We start from the raw sequence: 15,841 nt of genomic DNA on the forward strand, positions 1-15,841 counted from the left end.
ACAAGGGAAGAAGAATGCCTCTCCTAAGAAAGATTTTTTTGAGGAACTGCAGGCAAGACTATTTTCTAATGCTTTTGGAAGCAGTAGTCTGCAAAAATTTATTATAGGGCCACCTTATGCATTGCCAGAATAACAAAAGGAGAGATAAGAATAACAAAATGCATTGCTAGGATAACAAAAGGGAGATTAGGATAACAGAATTAAGGGAGACCTCAGTCCATGAATCACTTAGAAATTCAGTGCAAAAACCCAAAGGAAAGCTTCTGAATATACATTCAGAATCATTTCTTGTACAGCTCTAATCTTGGCCTGCTTCTGTGCATTTGAACTGTTCATTCACTTGTCAGCAGCTGCTAGTTAAAACATGGCCTTCGGATCATCTGTCGTGATCCCTCCCTGAGAATGTTCAGCTTAAAGCTACCTTTACTAAATACTGCGCTATTCACTGGAATAATTATTTTGTAAAGGCTCAGTTTAGAGAAACAAATGACCCATGGGTCAACACCCCCAAAGGAAACACTCTTAACCTAAATACATTTTTGAGAAAGTATCAGGTTCTATCCTTTATAGGTCAACAAGTTTATTTTCACCTTCCTTATCACACCAACAGAATGGGAACGTCCCACAGCACGGCTGCAGCCACGGTTTCCACACCACGTTGGACACAGAGAGCTGCTCTGGCACTGGAGTCAGTGTCCTGCGATGTTCCTCTATGGCTCTGCCAATCTTCCTTATGACAGTGTCAAAGAGGGGCTCCATGTCAGCTGAGAGAGGTTTGGCTTCAGAAGGGTCTTGTGAGAGCTCAAACAGCAGTGGAGGCTCATGGTGGGCCACTCCTTCCCCAAAGCATGGGCAAAATCCTCTGTCATAACAAGCCCCGGCTCCAGGAGGTCTGAAAATGGGAGTCATGAAATGAGCCTTCCAAACAGCTCCAGCTGGCAGGAAAGAAAGAATCACAGAAGGCTGGTTATAACAATGCCAGTTATCACAAGGAAGAGTGAATGTTTTTCTAGAGTTCATTTCTGGATGCACTTCAGCTCTACACTTATTAGTTAATGCAGTAATTTCTCCTGGTGCTGTACAACACAGGCAATGCCAATAGAAGTTTTTGCCACATTACACCCAAAGTACTTGGGAAGACGGAATCCCAGAAAAAGAATGTGTTAGAACGGTGTGCCCTCCTGTACATAATTCTCTGGGAAGGAGCTGTGTACTCACTGTCCTTCTGGTGCCAGCGCACGGCGTGTAAGTGAGCGCCGCAGTAATGGAACAGGAACTCGTGCTCCGAGTGCGCCACCGCCCCTCGCAGCAAAGGCAGCAGATCCCGGCCGTCCATCACCCTAGCAAGACAAACACACCACAGGGCTGGGGTGAGCTGGACAGGACTGTGCTTCCTCTGCACACCTCTCCCTGGAACTGGCAGCTCTGGACAAGAAAGAGGATTGCAGGAGATGGCATGTAGGGGCTGGATCTCAAAGGCAGAGAAGAGGTGACTGGACTCATAGACATTGATGTGTCTAAAAAAGCAACAGGACTGAAAAAGAAAACATCAAACTCTTAGAATGTGTTTCCAGCCAGATTTTTCATTGTTTTGGGAAAGACGGAAGAATAAATGCTTTTATTTGTACCTGTCCCGAGGCACTTCCCCTCCAGCCAAATGAACTACTGTAGGATAAATATCCATAAGGCTTGTAGGTTCATCAATAACTGTGCCTGCAGGTAATACTCCTGGCCATCTAAATATCCCTGGGACACGGATTCCTCCTTCCCAGCCTCCCATAGCTTTTCCACCTTTCATTAAATAAAAAGAAAAATCAAAAAAATAAGTTTGATTTAAAATAAAGAGATTTTTTGCACAAATTTTATTGCACTATCATGTTACCTTGGTGAGCCTTCTTTACTCTTTTGTTTTTGCTGCTAAGCTCCTACTGAGCATTAGTGAAAGTGTGTTCAGTAGACCAGACCCTGACAATCCCGAGAATTCATGCTTACAAAGGACACCTGCCCAGGTTAGAATTTAATACATTGTTACATGCCTAATTAAAATGAGACATATTTGTTTCTTGGTAATAATAAACCAGTGTTACTCCTTGAGTGTATAATCTCACTTAAAGCCTTAGGGGTGTCCTAAGTTCTTTACCAGTTGTTGCTGGGTTTTCACTGTCCCTGACAGCTCTTACCTTTGTATATTCCATTCCAGCCACCCAACTGCCTTTCACCTTCTTGTCTTTCCAGCCATCCACCATGATCAGAGGCAAAGTAAACTAGTGTAGTTTCTTTCAAGCCTTCCTTGTCAATAGCATCTAAAACCTGGCCTGTAAACGCAAGAATATGTGTATATTAAAAAGCAAAAATTTTCCTCATACTACATAAATTTTAACCTCTGACTTGTAAATGTTTACCAGTGTAATTTCTTACCTACGTAAGGCTGCTCATTGTTTAATATATTTTAAGACTGATATTTGTAGTTATGATTTCATTGTCTGTAAAAGCACAGAAAATTTGTGATGCGTTGTAACCACTTTATTATTGGTATTTTAACAGGGAATGCAAGAACCACAGTCACAGACAAGAAGCCTGTATTGTCAAGGGCAAAAACTACCAGTACTGTAAAAATATGGAAAGAAATTATGATCTAAAAGTTAGTGCCTGCATCAGTGGTGGCCATCACGAAAAATATGGAAAAAACATAAAATTGCCCTTGTATTGTCTAGACCAGTTAGGATTTGCATTACATTACTGCATGGATATAATATGCATTAATAACAAAGTGCCTTTAAAAGTAATTCTTGAGCTGTTTTTGACATCCTTAATTGTATTTGCAGTATGTAAATGTATGACATGTTTGAAACCAAATTCTTCCTCTATGTGTATCTCACTTTTCTCTCTTTTGCAAATATGAATACTTTTTGTCCATCATGACTGAATGACAAATAATTCTCCTTCCCCTCCAGAAAAACAGCCTGAAAAATAACATGAATCTTATAGTGGGGGGCATACTGGATAACACTGATGGACATTTCTGGATTTATGATCATGGCTGAAAAATATCCAGTACTCTGCTTAGTGCAGCTGTCACAAATAAATAACCTGCTGTTTTTCATCTGAAATTAATTTCCTTATTGATTTTATCACCTTCTGATGTGTCCTGCTCAGAAATGGCCACAAGAGGCTGAAATGACCTGGTCTTTACTAATCATAGAAAATGAAATAGTTATCACATATTTAGTAAGAGAAACAGGAGAGCTCCTTGACAGGAGCTAAGGGAACATGGTTAAAAGTGGTAAACACTTGACCAAAAAAAAAGAGCGAACATTTGGCCCAAGACAGGAGAAACTAAAAAACCAACACTGTAACACTATAAATCATCAGTGCTCACACAAGACTGACAGATGTTCATTAATGCTTATGATTTTTTTGTACATGCTTTTAATCATCTTCCTTGTTCTTTTAATAAAATCTGTTTATTTAGACCTAGATATTTGATAGTTGGAGATATTGTTAGATGCTATGTTGACTTACCCACCATCCAGTCCATCTCCTCTACATTGTCTCCATATAAACCGTGTCTGCTCCTCCCAATAAACTTTTCTGTGGTGAGGAGAGGGGTGTGGGAATGCAAAAAGGAAAGAAAGAGGAGGAATGGCTTGTGCTTATTTCTACAAAACAAAAATCAACACTGTGTTATTAGGGAGGAGGGTTCTCAATGCAGATCAGTTGTAGTGAAAAATGGTATTATGTTTGTATAGATATTTCAACAGTCCCTTCAGAAACACCTTACGTTTAAGATACTGTAACCCAGTGATTAGGATCCCATAGAATAATTTTGGGTCTATATAAAATATAATTTTCTACCCTGAATCATAGATAAAAAATATCCAGATTAAAGATCCACTTTCTGCTATTGCAAAGCACCACTGTGCTACTGAAATGAAGGCAGCAGGTTCATCCTCTGCCAGCTGATGCCCACTTATCAGTCCATATGATAAGGCTACATTACAGCTCTGCTTCTCCTTCCCTGGCCCACACATCACCTGCTATTCCTTAATGCTGCTATACTGCTCTCATTGATAGGTATACATATTTCTTAAATATAGCCTAGAAATATTCAATACAACCCATGGAAGTTGGGAAGTATTATCAGCTTTAGTGAAGCTAGGAATAAGGGGCATCCTTAAGCAGCAGCTTTTTTTATTTTTAATTACATTACATACCTATTAATATTATTTAAAATTAATAAAAATAACAGTACTTGTAATCCTACAAAATACTGTATAAGTTATAAAAACTTATGAAGACATGAAAGAGGAAAGTGCTGTTTCCAAGTTGCAAAATGTACAAGAACCAGAAAACTTGTGGTCAAAGAAAGTCCACTTCACCTCTCAATAAATGAAATGGACTCTCTCAAGATAAGGGACGTAGTTCTGTCTGTCACCATTGGCTGCTCAGTAATTCCATGGTTTCTCATCATGATGCAGTTCCAGTACCGTACAAATCCATAACTTGAGAACCAGGATATGAAGAACAGGAGACTGAACCCAGCAAGGCAGGTCAGTGTTCTCCAGTGGACTGGAATCAAGCCAGTCAGTCTCCCAAGGACAGCAGTGAGTGTAATGAGGCCAATCATTTGAGTGGAGAGCCAGAGTTTCCTCCTGAAGGCTCTGTCCATCTCTGGTGTTTCTGTTGGCTGACAGTCACTTATTAGTGTGAAAGGCATCCCATAGAAATAGTCAAATCCATGGTTTAAAGGGTGATGGCAGTGGTCATTGCGGGATTCACAGTTAACACCTTGATGCCACTTCCCTGAAAACAGAAGTTATTAAAATAAAAAAATATAATATTTTTTAAAAATGGAATTTCCCTTAACAAAAGATTTCTCAAAAAGTGGTTGGTTGTTTTCTGCTCATGATAACTGCATCATCCTACACAGAAATATACCAAGTATGTTGTTATATAATAGGATTGATTAAAGTGAAGTTCTACAATTTATAAATTTTCAAACCTTTTTTTTGTGCTCTGTATATATATATATACAGTAGCTTTGGTCAAACATTAAAAAAAGCATATAAAGGCAACTAGAAATTGAGAAAAATTCTGAACTGAGCAAAAATGTATGGCCTTCCTGGAGACCTGTCAAGTATCAAATAGAAGGGAGCTGTCCTTTGTTAAGCATAGGGGGAAATAACCTTCTTTTGTTGTCCCTTTACCTTCAAAGTGCTATGTAGACTTGTTCCTGGGAGGTTTTGAAGTGCTTGATGTCAGGACTATGGCAACACTCCTTGTTGGTGCCAGATTGATAGGGGGAGATATGGATAGAGTAGTTAAACTAGCAGATCATCTAACTGTTTGCCAGACAAACCACTGGGTCCAGAAAAACATGAGCTCAGGAGATCAGGATTTCTCATTAAGCTGTACATTTGTAAGTAACATTGATGATCATTATATCTCCATATACTGACTGAGAATAAAAGACTTTGTTTTATAAATATTTTTGCTATTCATTTGGATTTAATAAAATTTTTAAAAGTTAAAGCCTTCTTCTTTTAAATACTGAAGTCTTCATTTATCAGAAGGAACATCTCTTGCCCTTTTGCAACACAATTTGTTCTTCATTATGAACATACCAACTGCTTTCATGAAATACTCATTAAAACCATGCTTTTGCTTCCCCTCCAGCTTATTCAAACAGCCTGGTTAGGCACTTATGTGGTGACATAGTAAGTTGGTTCGTTTGGTTCAAACACTGAGGTTTGAGAATGTCTGAATTTGAGAATGTCTGTCAGCATCAGAGGTTTAATGGCATTTTTTGCAGATCTTGGATGTCAGAGCATAATGGACATTAAGAACTTTACTTGAGAACTAATTTGAAACTAATTCTTATTGTAGAGAGAGGAAGTGTGCACTTCCAGTATGATGTTATCCTCAAGAAATGGTTCAGTATGTTATCAGTACGTATAATAGCAGCCAACCCTGAGTGGGTTTCAACAGAATTGCAGTGCATTACAATAGGAGCAGAAAAACTGCTCCAGAGGGGAAAAATTGCTGTTTCTCAGCTGTAAATATAAAGAAAGAATGGAAGTTCTAGTGTAGGTGGATGAATTGCTTTCAGCTAAAATCTCTACTCAGTTTACCTCCTGACATATTTAGAGCCAGCTGTAGAATGAAACAGGTTTGTAATCAATACATAAATGCATTGGTCATAAATATAGGTGCAGCTAAAGTATTCTTGGAATTCAGATGCACTCCAACCCCTAAATCTCCAGCTGAGGTCGATAAAGGTTTCTGACATACTAGAAAAGAATCAAATCACCAGAAGCTAAACTAAGTGTATAATTAAGATAAATTAATCTCTGAAGGCATTACTTATACAGCATTGGTTTTCTGACTAGAAAGAACCTTCAAAACATTTCTCAACAAAAAAAATCTCATTATCACCTCAGGCTGCAGGTTATTAATAGGATTTAACTTTGCAATTAAACTGGTTGCGCTCAGGGCAAAACAATCACAAACAATTCAGGTGAGACTACTTAGTGCTCATTCAGCTGTGGTGACATGGGTAGATTTTAAGATTTTTTGCTTCATGACTTGAAGGTAAAATTCTTGTGGTATTCTATGTGTCACCTATCACTGGTTCTTTGCGTCATCCCCCATGGTGTAATTAATCAGGATCTGTCAATCTGGTTAATCTAAGTGATGCTTTTGGCACCTGTGGTGTGATTTTAGCTGAGATGCCCACAGGGAAAATGACTCCCCTTTTGCTTCTGGGAGGCAAGCAGCATGACTCCGCTGCTGCAGGGCAATTCCCTGGGGAGAGTGGAGACAAATCTGATTATTTTGCTAGTGATAACATGCTGAAACCAAGAGGAAGCATGCACAGACTCTTTTACAAGCTGATTTAAACAACTCAAATAATATCACTATAAAACTAACAGGAGATGGAACTTCAGTAATGTAGAATTTGAATTGCTTGGAAGGCTTATTTTAGTTTTGTATGGTTTAGATTTATTCTGTTGAATTAATACAGATCTATTTCTGGAGGAAGTTTTATTAATAAATTCAGTTGGTTTGTGCTGATAATATTTTTATGTGCCAGATGTAGATTTTGGATTTTGACATTTTACATGCTCAGATGAGGTAGGGCAAATAGCTAAAAAACCAGCCAGGAATGTTTGTGCTTTATCAGCCTGTGAAACTATGTGATACATCTAAGATAAATAATTATTTGGAACAAGATCATGACCAAAAGCTACAACTGCACTAAAAACATAGTGCTATAAAATATAAAGTAAAATGAAATTCACATTGATGCTAAAGGAAGCAGTGGTTTTGGGCTGTACTGAGATCTTGGCGAACTACAATGGCATGCTGTGACTGAAGAAAAAAACAATTGCTTTGTTTCTCTTTCTGAAAGGCCCAATCTTGTGACACTATTAACCATCTCTAATGTTTTAAGTAGCAGCTGTTCCCTTTAGTCTGAATCTGCTCTGAACTGTGTAAAACATCTTCATGCATATTTAAATGACACCCATATTTTTACTTTTTAAAAAAGTATTGGAATAAGTATTTTATACCTGGCATAATAATATTCATGAATTAATAACATTTTCTGTTATGTATTTTAACAACCAGAGCTGTGCTTGAAAGTGGGTCAATGGTAAAAATTGCCCTCTTTATCCTATGCTTGTTCTTTTAAGAGAGGTACTTTTTGGTCAGAGTTCCTATTTACATATTATTCCTAATCAGAAAATTATTACAACTGAAGTATGAGCACTTACTAACTAAAGCAAATGGGTGAGATGTGCAGGTGAAACACATGCAAGAACATCTTTAGGAGAGGAGTGCCCCCATACCTATCAGTCCTGTGCTGTAGCCTTGGTGCTGCAGTATTTTGGCAAAAGTGGTTTCGTTCGGAGGAAGCCCTCCTGAGCCAGCATTCCAAAAAATAACACGGTAATCGTTTATAGCATCCATCCCTAAAAATGCAATAAGAAACAATCCGAGTCAGTGTAAAGGGTTGAGTACTTTTATCCAACATACTTTTTTGTTTCCCGGTTGCATTGAAATGGTGCTGTTTAACATTTGTTGTAATGCTGTTTGTTTGAGAAAATTAATCTAAGATCCTAGACAAGATGAAGAAAGAGTTAAGACCAACCATAGTACCTATCCTTTCATCTTTGTGTCTCATGTTGAGACTTTTTTATTTAATTTCATTTCATTTGGAATGACACTGTTGTACAGGAGATTTTATATGTCACAGTGGCACCCAGGCTGTATGAAATGCCCTTTCTTAGTGTGAATGTGAGGGCAAGGAGGAGCACAAGGAGACTTCAGCCCCCTGTCAGTCTCAGACTCCAGCTCACTGAGGGCTGCCAGGGAGCTCAGGGTTTCCTTGCACAGTGGCAGGGCCAGCATCTGATGTCTGAGCCCCACAGAGTAGTTACCTTCTCTCCACCTGCAGGTTTACACCCTACCATTTAGTATTTTATCCTGGCATAACCCCATCATACAGCGCTATGTAAAGTTCAGTCTGTCATTGTAGCACTGAACATCTCTGGCCCTGTTGTTACAGTGGGAAAGGGTCTGTACAAGCCCTTTCAAACTACTAGTGTTTTCAAACTACCAGTCTCAGTGGGAGCTGTCATGATAAAAGTAGGATGACATATCAGCTTCAAAATGCCTCAGGAATGAAGGCTCCGAAGATAATTTGCAATAGAACAAGCATTTGAGGGTTGCTGTTAGAAACATGTAGAGCTATTTGTTTTTCATATCTCTTCATCTCAGGGATGCAGTTTGACAGGATTGTGTTTTTTCTTCAAAAACACAATTGGGAAAAAATAATATTGCTGTCAAACTGTTATTTCCTAGGACAGATTAATTTTGACAGATACGTAAAGAAGCTTTCCCATGAATGACTCGTTCTGCACCTTGACTGGAGGGAATGGACACACATCTGCACAGATCTGCTCTGCTCCCTGCAGGGCTGAGCTGCTGCTGACATCTGATGAGGAGTCACCTATGATGGAAATTAATTTAACTAGTGCTTTGTAAGTGTGTTGTTACTATTCTTCCTGTTTTGTGTAATGACTTTTTTGAAAGTGACAGTTTGCTCTAACTCCATTCTGGCTGCAATCTGTACAACAGAGCATCAAAAGGTAACCAAAATTGTGCTTTGGTGGAGACCAAGATGCTCTGCAGAGCTGGTTCTTCTCTGCTCTGCTTCCCCCCAGACCAGTTCACGAATACCCTCCAAATGCAGAAGCCACCTCAAAGCCTGCCTGACACCTCGTGTGTCTCAGTGAGGATGGAGTGTCTGTGACACCCCTACTTGCACACCCTCATTTTTTCTGTGCCCATTGTATGACACTGCTCTCCCCAGAAACAGAGCAATGTTTAAAGGTGTGTGGCTTTGCAAGGCAAACCTGATCGGAGGGGATATCTGCCAGTGAGGAAAGCTGCTCTGCTGGGCGTGCAGAGTGGGGCTGCAGCGATGTGCTGGGTCAGCTTCACTCCTTCCTCTGCCAGGCGATCAATGTTGGGCGTCCTAAAAAAGCAACCAATGCCACCAGATATCACCTAGAGAGTCTTTCAAGGGAATAAGAAATTATATACTTATCTTTATTTTCGGAAGTTTGTTCTGTTTGAAGATGGCCAGGAAAGAGTTTTGTAATTTATTTAAATTTTCTCAAGTGATAGGGAAATACTTCTCTTTTTCTTTCTTCGTTAAAAATCAGTATCTGGATTAATTTTGAGACAGCCTTCTTTTTTTTTCCCCCCTTGTCCTATGAAGAGTCTTGCAGAAATCATAGAATTGGAGAATGGTTTGGGCAGAAAGAGATCTTAAAAATCACAAAATTCCAAACCCCCCTGCTGTGGGCAAGAACACTTTCCATAGATGAGGTTGCTTAGAGCCCCATCCTACCTGGCTTTGAACACTTCTGAGGATGGGGTATCCACAGTTTCTCCATGTTCCAGTTGCCTCACCTCCCTCACAGCAAAGACCTTTAATTCCTCTGGAGCTGCCTTTCCTACACTGGCATCTTCAAGAGCTGTGTCAGCCTCAATGAATCAGTGTAATGGTAATTTGGTTGCCACAGGGTGACAGTGCTTGACTAGACAAGATGCTACATGACTTGCTGTGCCGATAAGGAAGCTAACAAGGTACTTCTCAGGACTTTGTAGTGAAGGAAAGAGGAGAAAAAAGGAAAGAAATCCTGCATGTTTTCACACTATAGTGGCAACCTTTCACAGCAACATGAATTACTTGAGTAAGTGGGTGAGAAGAGGGTATTTTGCAAATAACTGGCAACCAACAAAAACAAGCTTGCCTAGCACACTAGTTACAGACAAGGCAGTATCTTACATTTCAGAGTACAATATCCCCCTCTTCCAATTCAAGGTGTGCCTACTTCTATTTTAAATTAGATTGAGCTTCAGTTTTACAATTTTGGTTTTGCAATTATCAGTTCAATGGTGTTCACAAGAAGGCAAAACCTTAAGTAGGATTTTGGAAGATCCTGGATGTTTGGTTTTTTTTTTTTTTTTTTTTTGGTTTTTTTTTTTTTTTTTTTTTGTACTTATACTGTTATGGATTCCTCCCTCAAAGACACGCTGCCAGGAAACAACATCTGCAACATTTCTTATTCACTACAGCTTTTCACCAGAGGTGCAGTCCACTGTAACTTGGCAAACAAAAAAAAAAGTAGTCCCACCCTTCACACAATTGCCATCTCAGTTAGCTGATAAACATTCCTCCTCAAAGGACCATTAGGTGCTCCCAAACTGCTTCCCAAACTGTTTCAAAATCCTGCCATTCTTTGCACTGCAGAGAACCAGTGGCTAAGAGAGCACAGATACTTGTCTCCCTGTTAGTACATTCTGAATGTAAAAAAAGAAAATCCATGCTTTGGGGATGATGCTGTGGAGGCCTGGCTTTGCAGAGCCCTATCAGCTCCCTGTGATCACCAGCTGCCTGTCAGCAACTCGCTGACTGAAGCCTTTCAGGGTAAGATTCCAAGAACTTTGCTGGATGAGGGAAAGGATTGTAGCAAATTTCATTTTGTTCAAACATGTTACAAGCCAGCAGGCAATACTATGGCACAACTTTCAAAGAGAAGGCAAATTATATATCTTTGAGGCTGAAAAGAGAAATATTTCCTAGTAACTTTGCTCATTGCAGTCATTTAACTGTATTTTGAGGTGAGACTGGGAAAGAATGGTAACATAGAATTAAAATGAGATAATGAGGCCTGTGTATTGGAAGAGGGGACAATGTTTCTACCTTTGGGTACAGCTGTTTCTTAAGTGTTAGACAATTAAGGGATACACAAGAATGATTATCATATTCCCACAGTAAAACAGTGCCACAAGGCAGAGCAGGCTCTGGGAATGCCCTCCAGGCTATGAGATAATGCTGGGCAGAGGGTTTCAGGTTTACATGAATTATCACACCAGCCCCGTTCACCCTTAGGGTCAGTTTCCTTACCTGATAGTATCATTCCCATAGCAACCTACATCCCCTATGCCGAGATCATCAGCCAGCAACAGGACAAAATTTGGCTGTGTGATGGTGGAAGGCTGTGTGAATGGTGCTTGCAGAAGCAGACCAAAAATCAGGGGTGTAACCAGGGGTGACCTGAAACACAGAAGAGTAAAAGAAGCCAGTGACCTGGCCATTCATCACTCCCCCTGCACGTGGCCAGAGACCCTCCTTTGTGAGCTGCAGACCAGACCACTCTGTGCAGACACAGAGAGTGTGCTAAGTGTTTATCATTTCCCCAAACTGATGTAATGAAGGGGAAAATGTCAGTACCATAACTTTAAAAAAATCTCCTTTCCTGATTGTTTCCAAGTTTCCTGTGAGCAGTCTCACATGGGAATTTACATGCAGCAGATGGCATACAAGTGATTATGGCTTTGGATGTTTATAAAGGGTTGTTCTGGGAAGCTGAGAATGGGATCAACTTCCTCTGACATGGTTTTTGGCTGGACTGGGATCTTTGGGTTGTGAAAAAGTTAATAACAAGAAAAACAAACAAAAATCACACTGTGAGATAAACAATGCTACTCTTTTATAACACAGGATTACGTCATTATTAAGCTTCACTCACTTTAGATCTAAGTATGATACAACAGTAACTCATGTTTTTTTCTTACCAATGAGACGTTACTTGCCAAATCATTTCTGCATTTGGAGTGTTCAGATCCTGCAAAACCAAGAGTACTCTGTCATAGTTACATCTTCCTAGTAGCAACTGCAATAAAAATAGATTAAAAATTTTCTCAAAGCCTGTTAACATTCTGTTTTATTTGCTCCAGTGTACCTCAGAATGAAGGTTCACTGGAGAAGAGTAAAGGCATTAATGTTATTTTTACTGCTAGCCCTTCCCTTATTAGAGCGATTTTTCTTTTTGAGTAACGAAGTTTATCTCAAAATAGTGAAATAATTCCATTTTCTTACATGAATCATCTATATAAAAATATTTAATGTTCAGAAAGGAAGAAATAATGATTTAAAATTCAGTCTTCAATATAATTTACATTTCTGTAACCATAGACAGTAGCAGCATTGTGCTTTTTCACATAATGTGATAAGTTTCTTTTCAGGCTTGCAAGATGAATTTTTAGTTGTAGAAATTCTACTCATCTTTTTCCAACAATTATAATTTCTTGGAAGAATTCAAGATCTCTTGTTACTTAACTACACTCTCATAGAGTGAAGAGGTTTCTCTGGGGCTTTTCTTTCACTGTCAGGACAGTGAGATAAACTATTTGAAGACTTTGAAGTCGGGGCTGAGTGAGCTTCGTTCTAAAGTTTTAAAATAAACTTCTTTGAAGTATATCCCATTCCTGGCTCAACTGTCCCAAGCACCTCAACTTTATGAATTATGTTTGTTTTATATTTATTTTTGTTTTCCGGAAATGATGTATTAAGCAGTTTAGTTAATATTCATAGTTCTTGCATTTTATCCATCAACACTACAAGTTTCAGTGGGAAAAATTAAATTTCTATGCTTAGAAAACTGGCATCCAAACACTTGCTTACAAGCATGAGAGCTGAGGCAGCATTGCTATTTAGAGACACTCAGTTTCCTGCATGTGAGTTTGTGCCTTTGCTGCATCCTAAATAGTTATAGGAAAAGTACAGGAGAACACTTCAGACATCTTTAGCATTTATATCCTATAAACCTCCAAAACAGTTGAAGTAATAAAGGAGTTGCAGATAATCAGATTTAATTGTGCAGTTGGTTGTCACACAGTAGAGAGACGCTGATTTAAAGCACAGCTGGAGCTTGAGGTTGAACCTCCCCAGAAGCTGCCTGTAAAATAGCAGGCAATATACAGAAAACAGCTATTGATTTATTATTTATTATACTGACTGGTATTATCCCTGTCAAGCCATTTCCTCAGTGAAAGGTGATGGGAGCCCAGGCAGAGAAATCACAAGCAAATATTCCCCTCTGCTATCTGAACTGAATTTGGCTTAAAGCAAAACTCCCTCCTCCCTTTCCCATTGTTAATCCCTCCCCCAAAGTAAGTTAGTTTTTGTCTCTTTCTTCATCTATTTTGATAATCCTGGGGAAAATAGCTTGCATATCTTTTGTATTTTATCAATTGTTTTCCTGTATTGATTCAAAGTTTATAATCAGTCTTTAGCTTTCTAACAAAATACTTACAAGATACTAAAATCTCATAAGAGGAAATAGTCATTGTTTTTGACATACTCATATACACTTTTCTTGAAAACAGTATGTATTTGTGACATCAGCTTGGCAAAACTCAGTGAAAAGTCACACAGTTAATACCACTCAATTCAGGACTGTTCAGTCTGTGAAAATTTCTTTTAAAAATTCCTATTTTGTAGACTTGATACAAATAAAAGCAAACACAGGCTTGTAAACACATAGCCTGTGGCTCTTTCTTTGTACATAGCCTTGTATGAGAAAAATGTTGTTGTAAAGGGAAAAGTATTTTAAAAACTTCCTTGAGATATTTTTATCTCCAGAACAAAAAAAGAAATTCCAAATAGCCATTAACATTTTCCCTGTGTATTTCCCAACATAGTAAGGGAGGAATACAGTACCTGGTCAAGTTGTGTTCAAAGCAGGCAGCTGATAGACTGGTGACTTTAAACTATTCCAAATTTTCCAGCACGAGGACTGCTGCTAATGTGCAGCGTTTCTGAAGGCAGTCCCAAAATGTGCCCTAGCTGCACGTCCCACAGCTCACCACAGGAAAAGAATATTGTGCCAGAGCTTCCAAGCAGCTGCATGTTCTGGCTTCTCATGGAGTCTCAAGCTGCACTTCCCCCTGCTGTTTGCACAACTGTGACATTCACACAGGCCGTGAGGGTCTGGCTGGGGAGCGCCACAGACGCAGCTAAAACGCTTTCTGCCTAACCACCAGTCTCTCAAGGGATGGGAATGACCTCCTTCAAGGCTGAGACATTCCTGTGAAAGGTACTGTAAATAACAGTTCCCAATAAACATTTCCTCACTTCCACCAAGGAAAAGAGAAAATCGCTGTACTTACAGAGCAGCAGTTCTTTGTTGTAGAAATAGAAATTGAGCTAATTTCTTCACTTTATGGCCACCCTGAGTGCATGCTGCAGTGAGGTGGTTGTCCCTGCACATGCTAGGACAAATAGTTCTAGGGTGGGGAGGAAATGCTGGTAAGAGGCTTGAATTTTCTTCTTCAGAAAATGAGTCATTCAGCTTCACTTCTGAGTGCTGCCTGTTTCCTAGCCATCACTTAAAGGGACAAATTAAGGTTACACGATGGCTAATGCATACTCTCTTGATTTTTCTTATGTGAGTCCTCTTGTACTGAGTGTTTTGGGACAGCACGAGGCACTACCCAAAAGCAATCTTGCTTTACTAACAGTTTCCTGCATTTTTGTATCTTATGAGAGAAAGGAGAGGTTGTGGTAAGTTGGTGGTATAAATTGCAGTGCTCAGGTTGGATTGCTAGTGGAGCACCTATGAGGCCAGTTAGAACACCATAGGTGATCCCTTCCCTGTTCCCTCCCACCACAGCATTACCATGCTGGAGTGGTTACAGCCAAGATGCACAGAAGGAGTGATGTGTCTGGTTTGACTTCTCTCAGTGTCTGCTTTCTGGTCCCCACCTGCATTATAGAGTCCCAATTTGTACCTCTCTAGTTCCCATTCCTCTCACTGGGCCTTTGGCACTTCAAGGATACATTAAGGTCTACAGGATTTCTTGTTGTCTGATGCCCTCTACTGCTGCATGTTTTCTAAAAGGAAACACCTTCTGAGCTGCTTCTGGGTTTTTTCTGCCCAGGTTGCAATCAATCCCTGCACGGCCCTACTCACTGAAAGAGCTTCTTTTGCAGCTGGGGCCATCTCCACAGCTCTCATATCCTTGTTATTGTTTTTTCCAGGACTTCTTGCAAATTCTATAGAGTTTGTAACAGAGAACCACAAACTGTAACTGCTATGTTATTTACTAAATTTAGAATACAGCAGAAAATTGAATGCATGCCGGCAGTTACACAACAGGAACATGCCTTTGCTGCCTTTTACACAGCCCTCTTCAAGCACAGAGAGAGCCAGACCGGGTTGCTGCTCTAAGTAGCACTTGTTCAAGTCTGTCTGCTGGGAATTGCCACTGGCCACACCCATGGTGTTATGAAGTTAAAGGAAGGAGGGCTGTGCTTGTGGTCTAAAGATTTTCAGAGTGACAACTTGTGCCCATTTTGGCGTTTGATCTTTGAAGGAGGGAAAGGTGAATGCCCTCTCACAGGTGCTACTTGAAGATGAAATTTTTAAAAGGTCTAGGAAAAGCTAATTCTGTTCCCAACCAATGCACTGAATTTGCAATA

General features: G+C 39.6%; 1 protein-coding gene across 6 annotated transcripts; it reads right to left on the reverse strand.

The window, feature by feature from the left end:
• Nucleotides 1–61: 61 nt before the first annotated feature.
• On the reverse strand, nucleotides 62–14,650 carry LOC135293750 (arylsulfatase D-like). 6 transcript variants are annotated; one of them, XM_064408272.1, is made up of 12 exons: nucleotides 14,530–14,646; nucleotides 14,081–14,447; nucleotides 12,154–12,251; nucleotides 11,483–11,632; nucleotides 9,420–9,541; nucleotides 7,851–7,973; nucleotides 4,380–4,803; nucleotides 3,523–3,659; nucleotides 2,181–2,315; nucleotides 1,629–1,791; nucleotides 1,219–1,340; nucleotides 62–935 (listed from the first exon to the last, which is right to left on the reverse strand). In XM_064408272.1, exons 3-12 carry the CDS (start codon nucleotides 12,177–12,179, stop codon nucleotides 565–567), a joined length of 1,773 nt encoding a protein of 590 aa, XP_064264342.1. In that variant the 5' UTR covers nucleotides 12,180–12,251; nucleotides 14,081–14,447; nucleotides 14,530–14,646; the 3' UTR covers nucleotides 62–564. The 6 variants fall into 6 exon arrangements, with proteins under 6 accessions (XP_064264342.1, XP_064264344.1, XP_064264341.1 ...); XM_064408274.1 differs by having other exon boundaries at nucleotides 12,154–12,203; nucleotides 14,081–14,459; nucleotides 14,530–14,642; XM_064408271.1 differs by having other exon boundaries at nucleotides 14,081–14,459; nucleotides 14,530–14,642.
• Between the last annotated feature and the right edge of the window lie 1,191 nt (nucleotides 14,651–15,841).

Source organism: Passer domesticus, chromosome 2 (assembly GCF_036417665.1).
Source record: "Passer domesticus isolate bPasDom1 chromosome 2, bPasDom1.hap1, whole genome shotgun sequence".
Lineage (NCBI taxonomy): Eukaryota > Metazoa > Chordata > Aves > Passeriformes > Passeridae > Passer > Passer domesticus.